Source organism: Lathamus discolor, chromosome 8 (genome assembly GCF_037157495.1).
Source record: "Lathamus discolor isolate bLatDis1 chromosome 8, bLatDis1.hap1, whole genome shotgun sequence".
Lineage (NCBI taxonomy): Eukaryota > Metazoa > Chordata > Aves > Psittaciformes > Psittacidae > Lathamus > Lathamus discolor.
In genome coordinates this window covers 1,937,431-1,949,168 of record NC_088891.1, presented here as the reverse complement: position 1 = coordinate 1,949,168, position 11,738 = coordinate 1,937,431, and the positions used below count along the sequence as shown (strand labels likewise).

General features: G+C 46.6%; 1 protein-coding gene across 1 annotated transcript in view; it reads left to right on the top strand.

Annotated features, from left to right (window-relative positions):
* The first annotated feature begins 1,218 nt into the window (after positions 1-1,218).
* PIAS1 (protein inhibitor of activated STAT 1) overlaps positions 1,219-11,738 on the top strand; it is a 62,330-nt gene continuing 51,810 nt past the window's right edge. The window contains 2 exon segments of the mRNA XM_065688214.1: positions 1,219-1,272; positions 1,274-1,360. Of these exon segments, the coding sequence (XP_065544286.1) occupies positions 1,234-1,272; positions 1,274-1,360 (126 nt within the window). The 5' untranslated portion in view covers positions 1,219-1,233.

Below are 11,738 nucleotides of genomic sequence, written 5' to 3'. Positions count from 1 at the left end.
ATCTTCTTACCACCGATTCCCTGTGTGGCCTCAAGCATGCTTTCTTTAATCTGTAGCATAGAGATATTAATGCTGGTTTTGTCTTGCAATACAGATAATTGAAGTGCTTTCTGAATGTACAATGACGAATTTTACAGCAACTGTGGAAAACCATGCAATTTTGTATTTTTCACTTTAAAGGATGTACAATATTGGCCGTGTTCAACAGATTTTTTCCATCCTATGCACTAAGTAAAGGCCAAGTGGAGAAAGTATCATTATAGAGTAACACACAGGTAAAAGGAAGCTGAATTAAGCTAAGGTGTCTGACTCAAATGCTTGTATTTAGGCTGATCAACTTCATCACTGACGCAGTCACCTTCCCAGGTAGCATTTTTAGTGTATCCTAGAATAGTTAGGGTTGGAAAGGACCTTAAGATCAGCTAGTTTCAACCCTCCTGCCATATTTCCCCCTTCTGCATTGGCTGGTCTTGCAAGAACCCACATTTCACTCCCAAATGATACGACATGGTTAAGCTTTGACCTCAAAGCTCCGCTCTTCTGTAGGCCTTCCTAAAACCACCTGCACTGCTTTTCCTAAGGGGGAAGCCTCACGTTGATTCCCCAACTTCCCCCGCAGTAGCTCAGGGAGATAAAACTGATCATTGCCCGCCCGGTCCTGCGGCTCACACGGGTACCGATAGCGGGGCAATTCAGGGCCCAGCCCGTCCTGGGGTGCGCAGCGGCTGGGCCGGGGCCCGGCGCCCACCGCCGGCCTCAGCGGAGCGGGAGGGCAGGCACCGAGCCAAGGGACCCCCGCGCTGTGCCACTCCCGGAGCACTTTAAAGTGGATCAAGTGGCAGGAAGCGGAGTCGCAAATTGCAATTTTAATCAACTTATGGCTACAGGAACGTTCGTCCATCTCCTCCTCCCTCTGGTGACCCCATCCCAGGCGGGCCCCGGCCCCGCGGCTGAGGCGCTCGAGCCCCCTCACCGGCCGTGCCTCGGGAGCGCCGCCCGCTCCCCCCTCAGCGCGCAGCTCCCCTCACGGAGCCGCCAGCGGAGCAGGCGGGACGGAGCTCCCAGGAGGGAAACTTCCCCGTCAGGGCGGCGGTAACGAAGCGCTGCCCCCCGGAGGCGATCTCGGAGCGTCCCCGCCGAAGGGCCGAGGCTCCCCGCAGCCCTGTGGGGGGAGCCCCGCCGAGCCTTCCCCGCCGGAGACCCCCTCCCGGCGGAGCGCAGAGAAGGGACAAAATGGCGCCCCGATTCAAACGCTGCGCGCTGCGTGCCGGCGGGGGGGGCGGCGGGGGGGCGGTGTCCCGGCGGGGTTCACTGCGCCTGCGCCCGGAGTTGCAAGATGGCGGACAGTGCGGAACTAAAGGTAAAGCGCAGCTTCAATTCCCTCTACGATGCCCCTCGCTGCCGCGCTCGGGGCCGCCGGGGCCGTGCTTCCCCCGCCGCCGGGGGCGAGGCGAGCCGCTGCCGGCGCCCCGTGGGGCTCCGCGGCGCTGCCTCGCCGGGGTGGCTGCGGCGGCGCCCCGCCGGCAGCGGGGGCTGAGGGACGGAGCGGGGCGGGGAGCGGAGCTGTCCTCCCTTCGCCTCCTGCCCGGCCGCTTTCCGCCGGGCCCCGGGGGAAAGGGGGGCGAGCGGGCAGAGCTCCCCTCAGCGCCAGCGGAAGGGGCGGTTGGGCTTAGGCCGGGCCGTCGTGGGGGTGAGGGCGGCGGCGGCGGCCGGGGGAGCCCCCGGGAGTTGCCGGCGCTGGGCAGCGCGGTTCGGCCGCTCCCGAGGCGGGGGACGGTGCCCCGGGCTCCCCGCAAAGTTTCCAGGGGACTCCGCCAGCGGCGCCGGCGGGGAGGGAGCCCCGAGGAGCGGCGCTGCCCGCCGTTGACAGGCGGCCGGCTCCTAACGAGCCCGTTGCGGACGGGGAGGGGGGGGACGGACCGGGGAGCCCCGCTGGCCTCGCCCCGCTCCCCCTCCGGTACACAGAGACCGTCACGGGCAGATGTTGCGGAGTTCCGAGGGGGGAAGCTTGCGGCTGCCCTTGTCACCCGGCGGGACGCACCGAGCCGGGAGCACCCTCGGGCGAAGTTAGAGCTCCCCGATGGGTGAAGCTGGACGGGGTCCCGCTGGGCTATGGGGTGGTTTTAGGTGGGATTCAGCCCCCGGAGGACGAGAGGGAGGACCTAATCTAGTGCATCCCGCCGGGTATTCTGACCAGCTACCTGTAGTGGAATATGGAGTAGTGAGGGATGAGGTGGCCACGCTGTGCACTGAAAGAAGTGGATATAAATAAAATATATCCAACAGAAAAGACCCCAAAAAACTTCCCAGCCGCTTTGGCAAGGGGTGTGTGGGTGCAAACTCTGCTTTCCGCACCCGGCAGGGGTTTTAAAACTTCATTGTAGTTGTCATAGGGCCGTTACTCATCAGGAGGGCTTCTGCCTCGTACTTTAAAGTTAATACAGCCAAAGGCACGGATCAGAAGTACATTAAATATGCAACATGAACTACAGAATATGTAGAGTAAGACTGGGGGAATATTTTGTTTTTCCCTGGAGTTTCAGTAGGTCTCCGTTTTCTCGGTATCAAAGCTTTCTTGTGCTTTCATTTTTAGATGCTTAAAGAGCTGTCAGGATGTAAAGAAGAACAAAATCTTGTGGGTGTTCCAGCCCTTGGGGTCTCCGTCTGCCATGTCAGGACAAACACCCTCCTTTAAACCCTCCTCCGTCCCTTGTTGCTGGGGGTGTCTTGCAGAGTGTGTTGCTTGAGCTGTGTTGTCTTCAAACTTCTCTTTCCTACACGTGTTAAGATAAAGGGTTGAGATGCAAGTCCCATGTTAAACTTCTGTTAGTCTTATGTGGCACCGGAGCATTGTGTTGTCATAACTGTCCTAAAGAGTTTTTGCTGCACGGTAGCCGGCTTGGGTTTCTGTGATGCCTTCGCAAGCAAAACTGACTCAAGTGACATTAAAAGAGATGAGAGCTAGGGAATGAAGTTGGGTTTTTTTGACGTGTGTGAAGATGGCAGGATGGTGGCCAAGGCACGGTGCTAAAAGGGACGATTTTAATATGAAAATCAACAGTTCATTGATCTCGGGAGCTCTGAAACCTGAAGCCTGTCCATCACAAAGCCTCTGGGTATGTATACACACCGGCGTAGTGAAGAGGCCTGTCCTTTTCTCTTCCTCTGCAGCTTTACAGGTGGAGCTTTCGTAGAGGTGTGTTTGTGTGTCACCCCGGCCTTCTTTATTGAGCTATTTCTGGAACCTGCTTCTTGAAAACTGGTAGCAAGAAATTACAGTTTTATTCTTTAAGTACTGTTGCTGCCTCAGGGAGCCGAAGGGTAAATGCCAAACCGAGTTGTTTCTTTTCAATTTCACTTTGCTCCTAAGGATGTGCAGTGCTGATTGCAAGCTGGCACTGCAGGCTGGTAGCACTGCACTGTGAAAAGCTAGTGAGGCTTTTTTTGGTAGCTATAGGGGCTTGGCAGTTTACATAAGTAAAGCAGTTACTTCATAAATTCATACTTTGATGACTTCAATATATATATGTATTTTTCCTCTAGGCTGTACAAAGAAAAAGAGGTGTGTGGGTGTGTCCTGCTCTGTCGGGAAGGAGAGGGAAAGACAAGGGGGCACAAGATTTCTCTTTAGAGCTGTAGCTGTTGCACACTGTTTTTCCAGTAGTAGAGCTCGGTTATTAGGTACTGGATGAGGTGAGTGCTCCGTGGAAAAATGTGGCTAATGGAAAGCTGCTACATCTTAGAAATACCCGCTGCACCCAGCTGCACAGGAGTACATCCCCAGAAAGCGTGCTTTGAAATTCCTCCTTCTTTTGCAAGTTGGTCACTGAGGGAGGGTTTGGGATTAGGGCTCTGCTATTCGAAGAATGAACAGCAAATTCCTGGGATTATTTTGGTTTTCTTAGGTAAAATCTTTTGCTGTTTCTCTTTTGATTAATTAGCAAGTGGCATTGATTTCAGCTGTAGTGACCTTTAAAGACTAAAGTCAAAGCAGGACAGTAGCTCACCTGCCTTGCCAAATAAAGCCTGTCAGAGAAACTTGAGTTCCTAAAACTTTCTTGCCTTCCTGTGTAAAGTACTATGGGGTTACGTGTAAATAAGGGACGTGCATGTAAACTGGGGAGTGTGCTGTGATGGGCGGTGTTGCTAAATGCATAAGTAAAATTAAAGTTCTTGCTTCCTTCAGAAAAGCAGTGGTCCTTCTTCCTTACCATGGCTTCCTACAGTTCTAAAGCATGAAATAGCGTTTCCTGTAATGTATTTTTGTGCCACAGTCAAGAGTATTTCAGTCTCCTGCTCTGTTTGAGAATGTTTGTCGTATTGGAAAGAAAATAATCAGATAAGATCAAACATACTTGGCAGATCCTAGGCTGAAGGGTACTGGATTCTCTGGTACTCTCGAAGGGTTGGATAAATCAAGCCAGTATGTTTTCACTTCTGTTGATGAAACAAGGTAACTGAAAAGTCTGTTCTGCTGTGAAGTACTTCCCTGACTCTATAGGCTGAGGGTTATGTGAATTTTCCTGATCTTAATTACTATTCCTGTATAATTGCATACAGATTCTAATTTATCTCAAGGTAAGCTATTTAAAGCTCTTTCTAATTGGAAGGAGTATACTTGAGTGATTAAATCTTTCCTTCAATATTTCTTACATCTCTTTAAATTGGTTATTAGATTGTTGTGATCTTTGCCTTCTCCTCGAGTCTTTTGGAAATCATTACACAGTTTGCAATAATCAATTCAATTATACATGGATCAAAGAATTAAAAAGAAAAGCTTATGTTCTAGTATTGTCATTCTTGATACTGTCCTAAGAAGCTGGTTTGGAAAGCACATGCTGGGAGGTTTTCTCCTTTGTTCTCTCTCCTTTTAAGAAAGTGCCTTTGGGGATTGAAGAGATCCCTGGTGTGTTTCTTGTTAGACACAATTTATACTTAAAAAAAGTGAGCCAAGGGTTTGAATGAAAATTCATAATAGCGTTTCCACACAATGGTGATGAAAACAACCCATTTAAAAGTGCTCAGCTGGGAAATACCCCTCCCCTCAATACAGGGAAGCAGCTTTTTGAGGGGGAGAGGCTGGTGGCAGGGCTTTCAGGTGGTGGTGCTGATGATAGTGACAAATGGATCTCTGGTATGGAGACGTGGTTGTGTTAAATTGCATCGTCAATGCCAATAAGTGTAAGCTGCCTATTCCAGTGCTCAATTAGAATTTTACTCTTCTGTATTATGAGCTATTTTTGCTTAATCCTTTTATAAGTTGCTGGGGTTGTGTATTTCTGTGATTAAAGTCAATATAATCCACTTCTCATTGTTATCTGAGTCTAAGGATTACGTTATTTTTCGTGCCTGTAATTTGCTGTATGTCACTATAATTGTATTTTTAACTATATTTTGGTCTAGGTATTTATTTTTTTTTTTGAGCTTTTGGTCTCCAACACTGGAATTGCAGATATCAGATGGATGAAATTGGCAGCTGTGCATCACTGCTGAACTGTCAAAGCCCCAATCCATAACACTTCTTTATTGCCAATAAAACCCAGATTGCACATTGCATACATGTAAATGTAGCGTCAGTGCACTTCTGGTATAAACCCCTCACAAATGTTAGGGGCCGTCCTGGAAGTGTTTGCAGCCCTGTGCAAGTGAAATTCTTACTCCTTGTCACTTGTGAGAAGGAAGAAAAGAACTGGTAGTTTGTAGTAGTTATTTTTAATGGATTTACAGTTCATTTCTCTTTTGGTTATAAATGTATTTAGAAATTACAGTTGAAAGGCTTGGAAGTGAAGAGGCGGGTAGAAGATGCATCTTACTTAGCTTTATTTTGTGAGAATAAGGGAAAAGTATTAGCCTGGGGAGGGGAAGGGCTCAGGACTGCTTGGCCATTGATAAGAATGTTTATGGGTCAGGCACATAAGAGAAATATTGAAAAGCATCCCATGAAGCGGGGTGCAGGCAATTAAGAGACATCCAGATACTGAAGTCATTTATGGGGATGTAGATGACTGCTATGGTCCATACTCTAATCTGCATTCATACAGAGCACTGAGGTAAGTGCAGACTTGTCACTAATACGTTTGGCATGGTAGATTTTAGTTCCTATAGTCCATTCTCACAGAAATCAACATCTGATCATTTTCCTCTTTAGTGCCGTTATAGTGGAAACCCAACAGAACTTCCAAACACTTGAGGCTCGAGTGCTGCCTGTACCTGTTTGGAGCTACCCCCAGTCCTTTCTGGTCTTCTGAGTGCTCAGCTTCGGCGTTTCTCCAAAGCCTCTCCTGTAAACTCTATTGTAGTAATGCTTACGAGTGAGTTCAGAGCTGAACCCCAGAGTTAGTTGGAACTCCATCAGTGAGGCTCATTGGTCTCTGCTGAAACTTGAGTTTGAAGTAGTAGTACCTGTCTTGAAAGGGTTACTTTGTGAGGCCTTGGGATCACTCACTTCCAGAGGATTTATGGCTGGGAAATGGATTGCATCTCTTGCAGTTTTTCTCTTACATGATGATGGTGTTTGGCCCTTTGGCTCCACAAGGGAAAGACTTTTACCTACAAACCTGAGGGTGTCTTAGAAGTGTCTGTTTGCTTTTGCCGCTGTGCTTCCACTGAACTTTTGCTTTGATGAAGGATGTTACAGGTGCCCTTATAATGGAAGACTCAGCTTTCTCCGCTCCATGAGAAGTAGTAAAAGCCTTCTGGAAGCCATGATTTCAGTGAAGGATGCAAGCGTGGGTTTTACATTAAAAACTTGTCGATACATATCCTATGTGTCTTTTGCAGCCCAGCTGCCTCAGCTTGCGCTGTCCCTTGTAAGTGGGAATTTCACCCCTGTTTACGCACAAATGTGCCTGTAAGAATCAGAGAGAAGTGTTTGTCCTCTTCTTACGGGGGAGAGAAGGGGAAATTTATTGTTTGGGTGCTGGCTGTGACGCACGCTTGGGCAGCTGAATTTCAGAACCCCCTTGATCGAGCTTGGCTATGGATTGTCTCATGGCTCTGTCACTATTCCAGTTCTGTGCAGACCAATAAATGCTCAGAGTGTTGGTTCAGGCTGTTTAAAATGAACAAGATTGGATTTTATGATGCAAAAATTGCATGCAGTTCGTTCAGTTGTTCATGAAAATAAATGCCTTTCTTAAAAGTAGATGCTTTTAGTAGTTAGAGGGTGAGGAGAAGAAAGGAGCTCCAGAGGCTTACAAAAAGGTGCTTATTTCTGTAATGTTACTCAATGCTGTCAAAGCCATTTTGAACAAGTAGTCACTGCCACAAAATGTGGCTATTTCAAAGTAAATTGGAAGCTTTGGGGCTACAGGAAGAAGTCAAAAATGTTAAACCTTTAAAAATGCGAATATATGGGATTGAGGACCGGAGATGTTAGTTTATTGTCCAGATTTTTCGTCGCAGCCAGAACCAAATGAAACCAGGTAACATTATATTATTGTTCTCTGCGTGCTGTGGGATGAACCTGATTGTCATTTCTTATTGTTTTGCTGAGACTCCTGTGTCTGTTGCAGCTGTATTGATTCAGGAGTTTGTCAGCAATTTGCTTAATCCTATTCTCCTGTTGGGATTAGGGATGGCAATAGATGTACTGCCATGTCCCTACTGATACATTCTTTCCCTTAGCATATACTGGAGGGATAGCAGAGTGCTCTGTAAGCAAGCATTGTATCCAAGACTAGGAGAGAGTAGGAATTAGCAGAAGGTGGGTATTATGGGGCTTGCCTAGAGTATGTGAAACACAGAAACATAAAGCTAGTATACAGTTAGACCAAAGGTCAACCTTAGCTTGACCTTTATGTCAATAGGAGTTGATATACAAGAGATTTATATAGGAAGTGGCATGATAATGAGTGGAGGAGGAAAAGGAGCTTTTAAAACTATTGCTTGGTAAGGATAGAGTCCTAAGCTCTGCAGCAGAGCAGAGACTCTGTGGGTATGCTAGGGTTTATTTAGCGTAGAGGACAGAAAGATAAGTGTTACTGTCTTTATGTGCATCTCTGAAGATTGCTCTGTAGTGAACTTCCCTTGTTTTGTTTAGGAAATGGTAATGAGCTTTCTGGATGCATTCTAATAAACATGTATGAGTTCTGCTTCCTCTCTGCTTCTGCCAGGACTGCATGGACTGTAGGTAATGCTTCAGTTGCCAGTTTCCATCCTAGAATTACTAACAGCAGGAGAGGGTAAGAAAGGGAGAATTTCAATCTCTACCCTGCTTTGGGGCTGATACACAGCCAATAACTTTCCCACAACAGTAAGCTGTGAAGCATCCCTTTATCTCCTGTAGATGTTTTCTTCCCTGTGCTTTGCATGTTTATAGTGTCTCTTAAGAATGTTTTTTCCCCAGTTTTCAGCCCAGATACGGTTTGTCAGGCTAAGTTCTTCCAACCAAGAGCTCAGTAGCACTCTCCTGTCAGCTTTCCTTGCTTTTATTTTCAGTTTGACGCCTGGTTACTCCTTTGATCCCGACCATGGATTATTTGGTAATTTTAGTTGGAAGGGGCTTTGGGAGCTCTCTAGTCCAACCTCGTGCTCAAGATGGGATCGGCTGTGAGGTCAGAACAGATAGCTCGGGACTTCATACAGTCTGGTCCTTAAAACCTCTGAGGACGGAGACTGCACAGCCTCTCTGGACAGCGTGTTCCACTGCTTAACTGTTCTCACACTGAAAACAGTTTGTTTGTCTATCTATTTATTTATTTACTTTAGGCTCTGATTTCATCATGTGCCTGTTTTCTTCATGACCTCCTTTATGTGTTAGGAAGTTGCCATTAGGTTCCTCCAAAGCCTGCTCTTCACCAAGCTTACAAGCTCTGTTCCCCCCAGCCTATTGCCAGCTCATCTTGCTGTACCTCCCATCTTTGACACTGAGATACCAGCAGCTCATTTGGGGATGGGATTTGGGCAGATGAGTCCATGGTGTAGATGTAGTTCTCCTGTGGTTTTATGTTATGCATAAATGCATTAAAAATGCATAAAAAGATGCATAAAAAATACTCAGAAATATGCAAAAGTATTTCCTGAGACTGTCAACTGGTATCAGTGTAAAAAGTGGAGGTTGCTTTGAAAAGATTAGATTTCAAAAGCAGGGAGATGATGGCAGATGACAGGCAGCAGGTAGCATCTCTTCACCAGGAGCCTCCATTTTGCAAATTGGTGTACCAAGCTTTCCCACTCTTTCCTCCCCTCCCATAAAACATGTGGTTACAAAGCAGATGGAAAACTGAGCTCAGGCTCCTTACTGCTGGGTTGCAGCATTGCCTTCACTTCCTGAAGCAGCGTTTTTTGTGGCCACAGCCATTCGAGTGTGCAAACATATGTGATAAATGTTCTCAGAAGTGTGCGTCGGGCAGGAGTTAAGTCAGACTCTTTGGGAAGAGCTGAGATTAGAGGCCTGGTTTTCTAAGCTAGGTTTATCATAGTGAAAAAAAAACAGTTCTTTTCCAAAAAGCTGGCAAAATATAAAACTACAGCACACTTTAGGTACACTGGAATGTCGCATTGAAGCTGTAGGGGTTTATATTCATGGTGGTTCTTCCAGTGGGCACATGCTCAAGCATCCAGCCAGAATTGTGGCTTTACCTTTCTGTACTGTACAACTCATTGAGCAACCCTAGGATCTGTCCTCTGCAACGTTTTCAGAGCATGTGGTTTGCAGTAGGGTGCCTTAGGTCCATCAGATTTCAGCCTTGGCCCTCTTGACCGTGTGTTTGCTTGATGCTGCTACTTGAGGCTCACAAAGGGGAGCAGATTGGTAGCCGAGCCAAACCACAGAGTTCAGCAAAATAATTCATCCTGGTTGCTCCTGGGATTGAAACTGGCTCTGTGTATCTCCGCAGGATGACTAGTAGTCCTGAGAGTCCCTTCACTGGTCTAATCTAATCTTGGTCCTTCTGCATTCCTGTGGTCTGATCAGCCTATGCGAGGTTCCTCCAGCTTTTCTGCATGTGACAGTGCCGGAGCTTCCTCCTGAGAAAGCGTATCTGCCCTCTAAAGAAGAGCATCTCTGTGCATTCGCTGTGTAAGCAGATCGCGTACTTCTGCTTACATAAAGAAATTTACTGCCCCTTAAAGTGGGACAGACAGTTGAGAATCGTTCTGAACTGAACCGCCTTCCTTAGCTTCATTTGCAGGTTTCTCCGAGATGTTCCTCCTGCCCTCTTTGTAGAGCAGGATCTGGACTTAAAAAGGCCGCTCTGTTCAGCGTTTCAACTGAAAACACGATTAGTTAGTGCACAGCATAGCATATATAAGATGGAAATAGCAGTGAGCCCAGTTTTGCTTGGCAGTTTAGCATAGGTGCAGCTCACTTACTTGTTTATTAAAAAGCAGAGGCCAAATCCAATGAGGATAATGTGTTTGGTTCAGGTAAAATCTGTAACCTGAGCTGCAGGAGTGTGTTGTATAAAGTTGTGTGCATGAGAATGTTTTCTGATACATTCATTCCTCGTCCTGTTTCCTGAGACTCCCTTGACAAAATGATCTCACTTTTGTGCAGATGTTGTATCTTGTTTCTCTGGTGCAAAATAAGAGGCTTTGAAACAGTCCAAGTATTTGTGTAGGTTTGGAGTTTAGTGAAAACTGGGAGAAAGCTCTGCTCAGGCTGTCTATGGAGTTGTTAGTGCACCTATAAATGTACTGCGCCAAAATGAATGATGCTGAAGCTTCAGCAGTGGTGCAGAAGCAAAGCTGTTCTTTTTCCTAGGTTCTGTGTTGATTTAGCAGTATCTTGTCAGTAAATCTGCTGAGGCTGCTTGATGGCAGGGCTTCACATTATTTTAATCAAGTATCAGAACTGTTGTCGGTTTGAATTACAAGGATTTTAGATAATATTTTTCTAAAGGGTGTACACCTAGGTTTTCCTTCAGTTACTTTAACCTTTTCTGTGTTAAAATTTGACTGTTTTCAGTTGAGAAGTACCATTTTTATTAGAGGCTTTTGACGTCGCTTGGGTTTTCTGAGGAAATGGCTAAAAATAAACATGCATTATACACTGAATCATAAGAATGTAAAAGTAGCTGCACTGGTTCAGGCCAAGGGTCCATCTGGCCTGGTATTGTCTCCTATAGCTTCCAGAAGTGAGTGCACAGGGAAAAGCAAAACCAGGACAATGAGAGATAGCTGTCACCTCCCTGCAATATTCTCCTGGTCTCTAGCTATTTTCAGCTCAATCCTCTGAACCCATTGGGGGTTCAGGTGGGGGTTACTGGCTGGACAAGTGTAATAAATCTTATTTTCTGAGTGTTTGCCCAGGTTCTTCCTGAACTTCTTTTGTTCCCAGTGTTTTAGTAGGGATTTCTGTTGTTCTGCTGCATGTGGTGTGAGGAGCCTTCTCATTTTCTTTTGAGCCTGGTTCCAGCGACCTTCATCCACTGGTTGCTATATTGTGTAATGAAAGAAGCAGTACAGTTGATCCCTGTCTGGTCTCCTTGTGCTGTTCATGGCTTTCTAGACTGCTGTCACATCTGTCCCCAGGTTTTAGGTTGAAAAGTCTTGGCTTTTGTTGGCCTTTAATTCTGGAAGTCATGCTTCTGTGTACATTGCCCCTTGGAATCATAGAATCATAGAATAGTTAGGGTTGGAAAGGACCTCAAGATCATCTAGTTCCAATCCCCCTGCCATGGACAGGGATACCTCACACTAAACCATCCTTATTTTTTCCCTCTTTTTTCTTGTTTCTTTTCTTTTTAGCTGAGACTACCAAACCCACCCCATACTTTGAGCTCTGGGTGAACCAG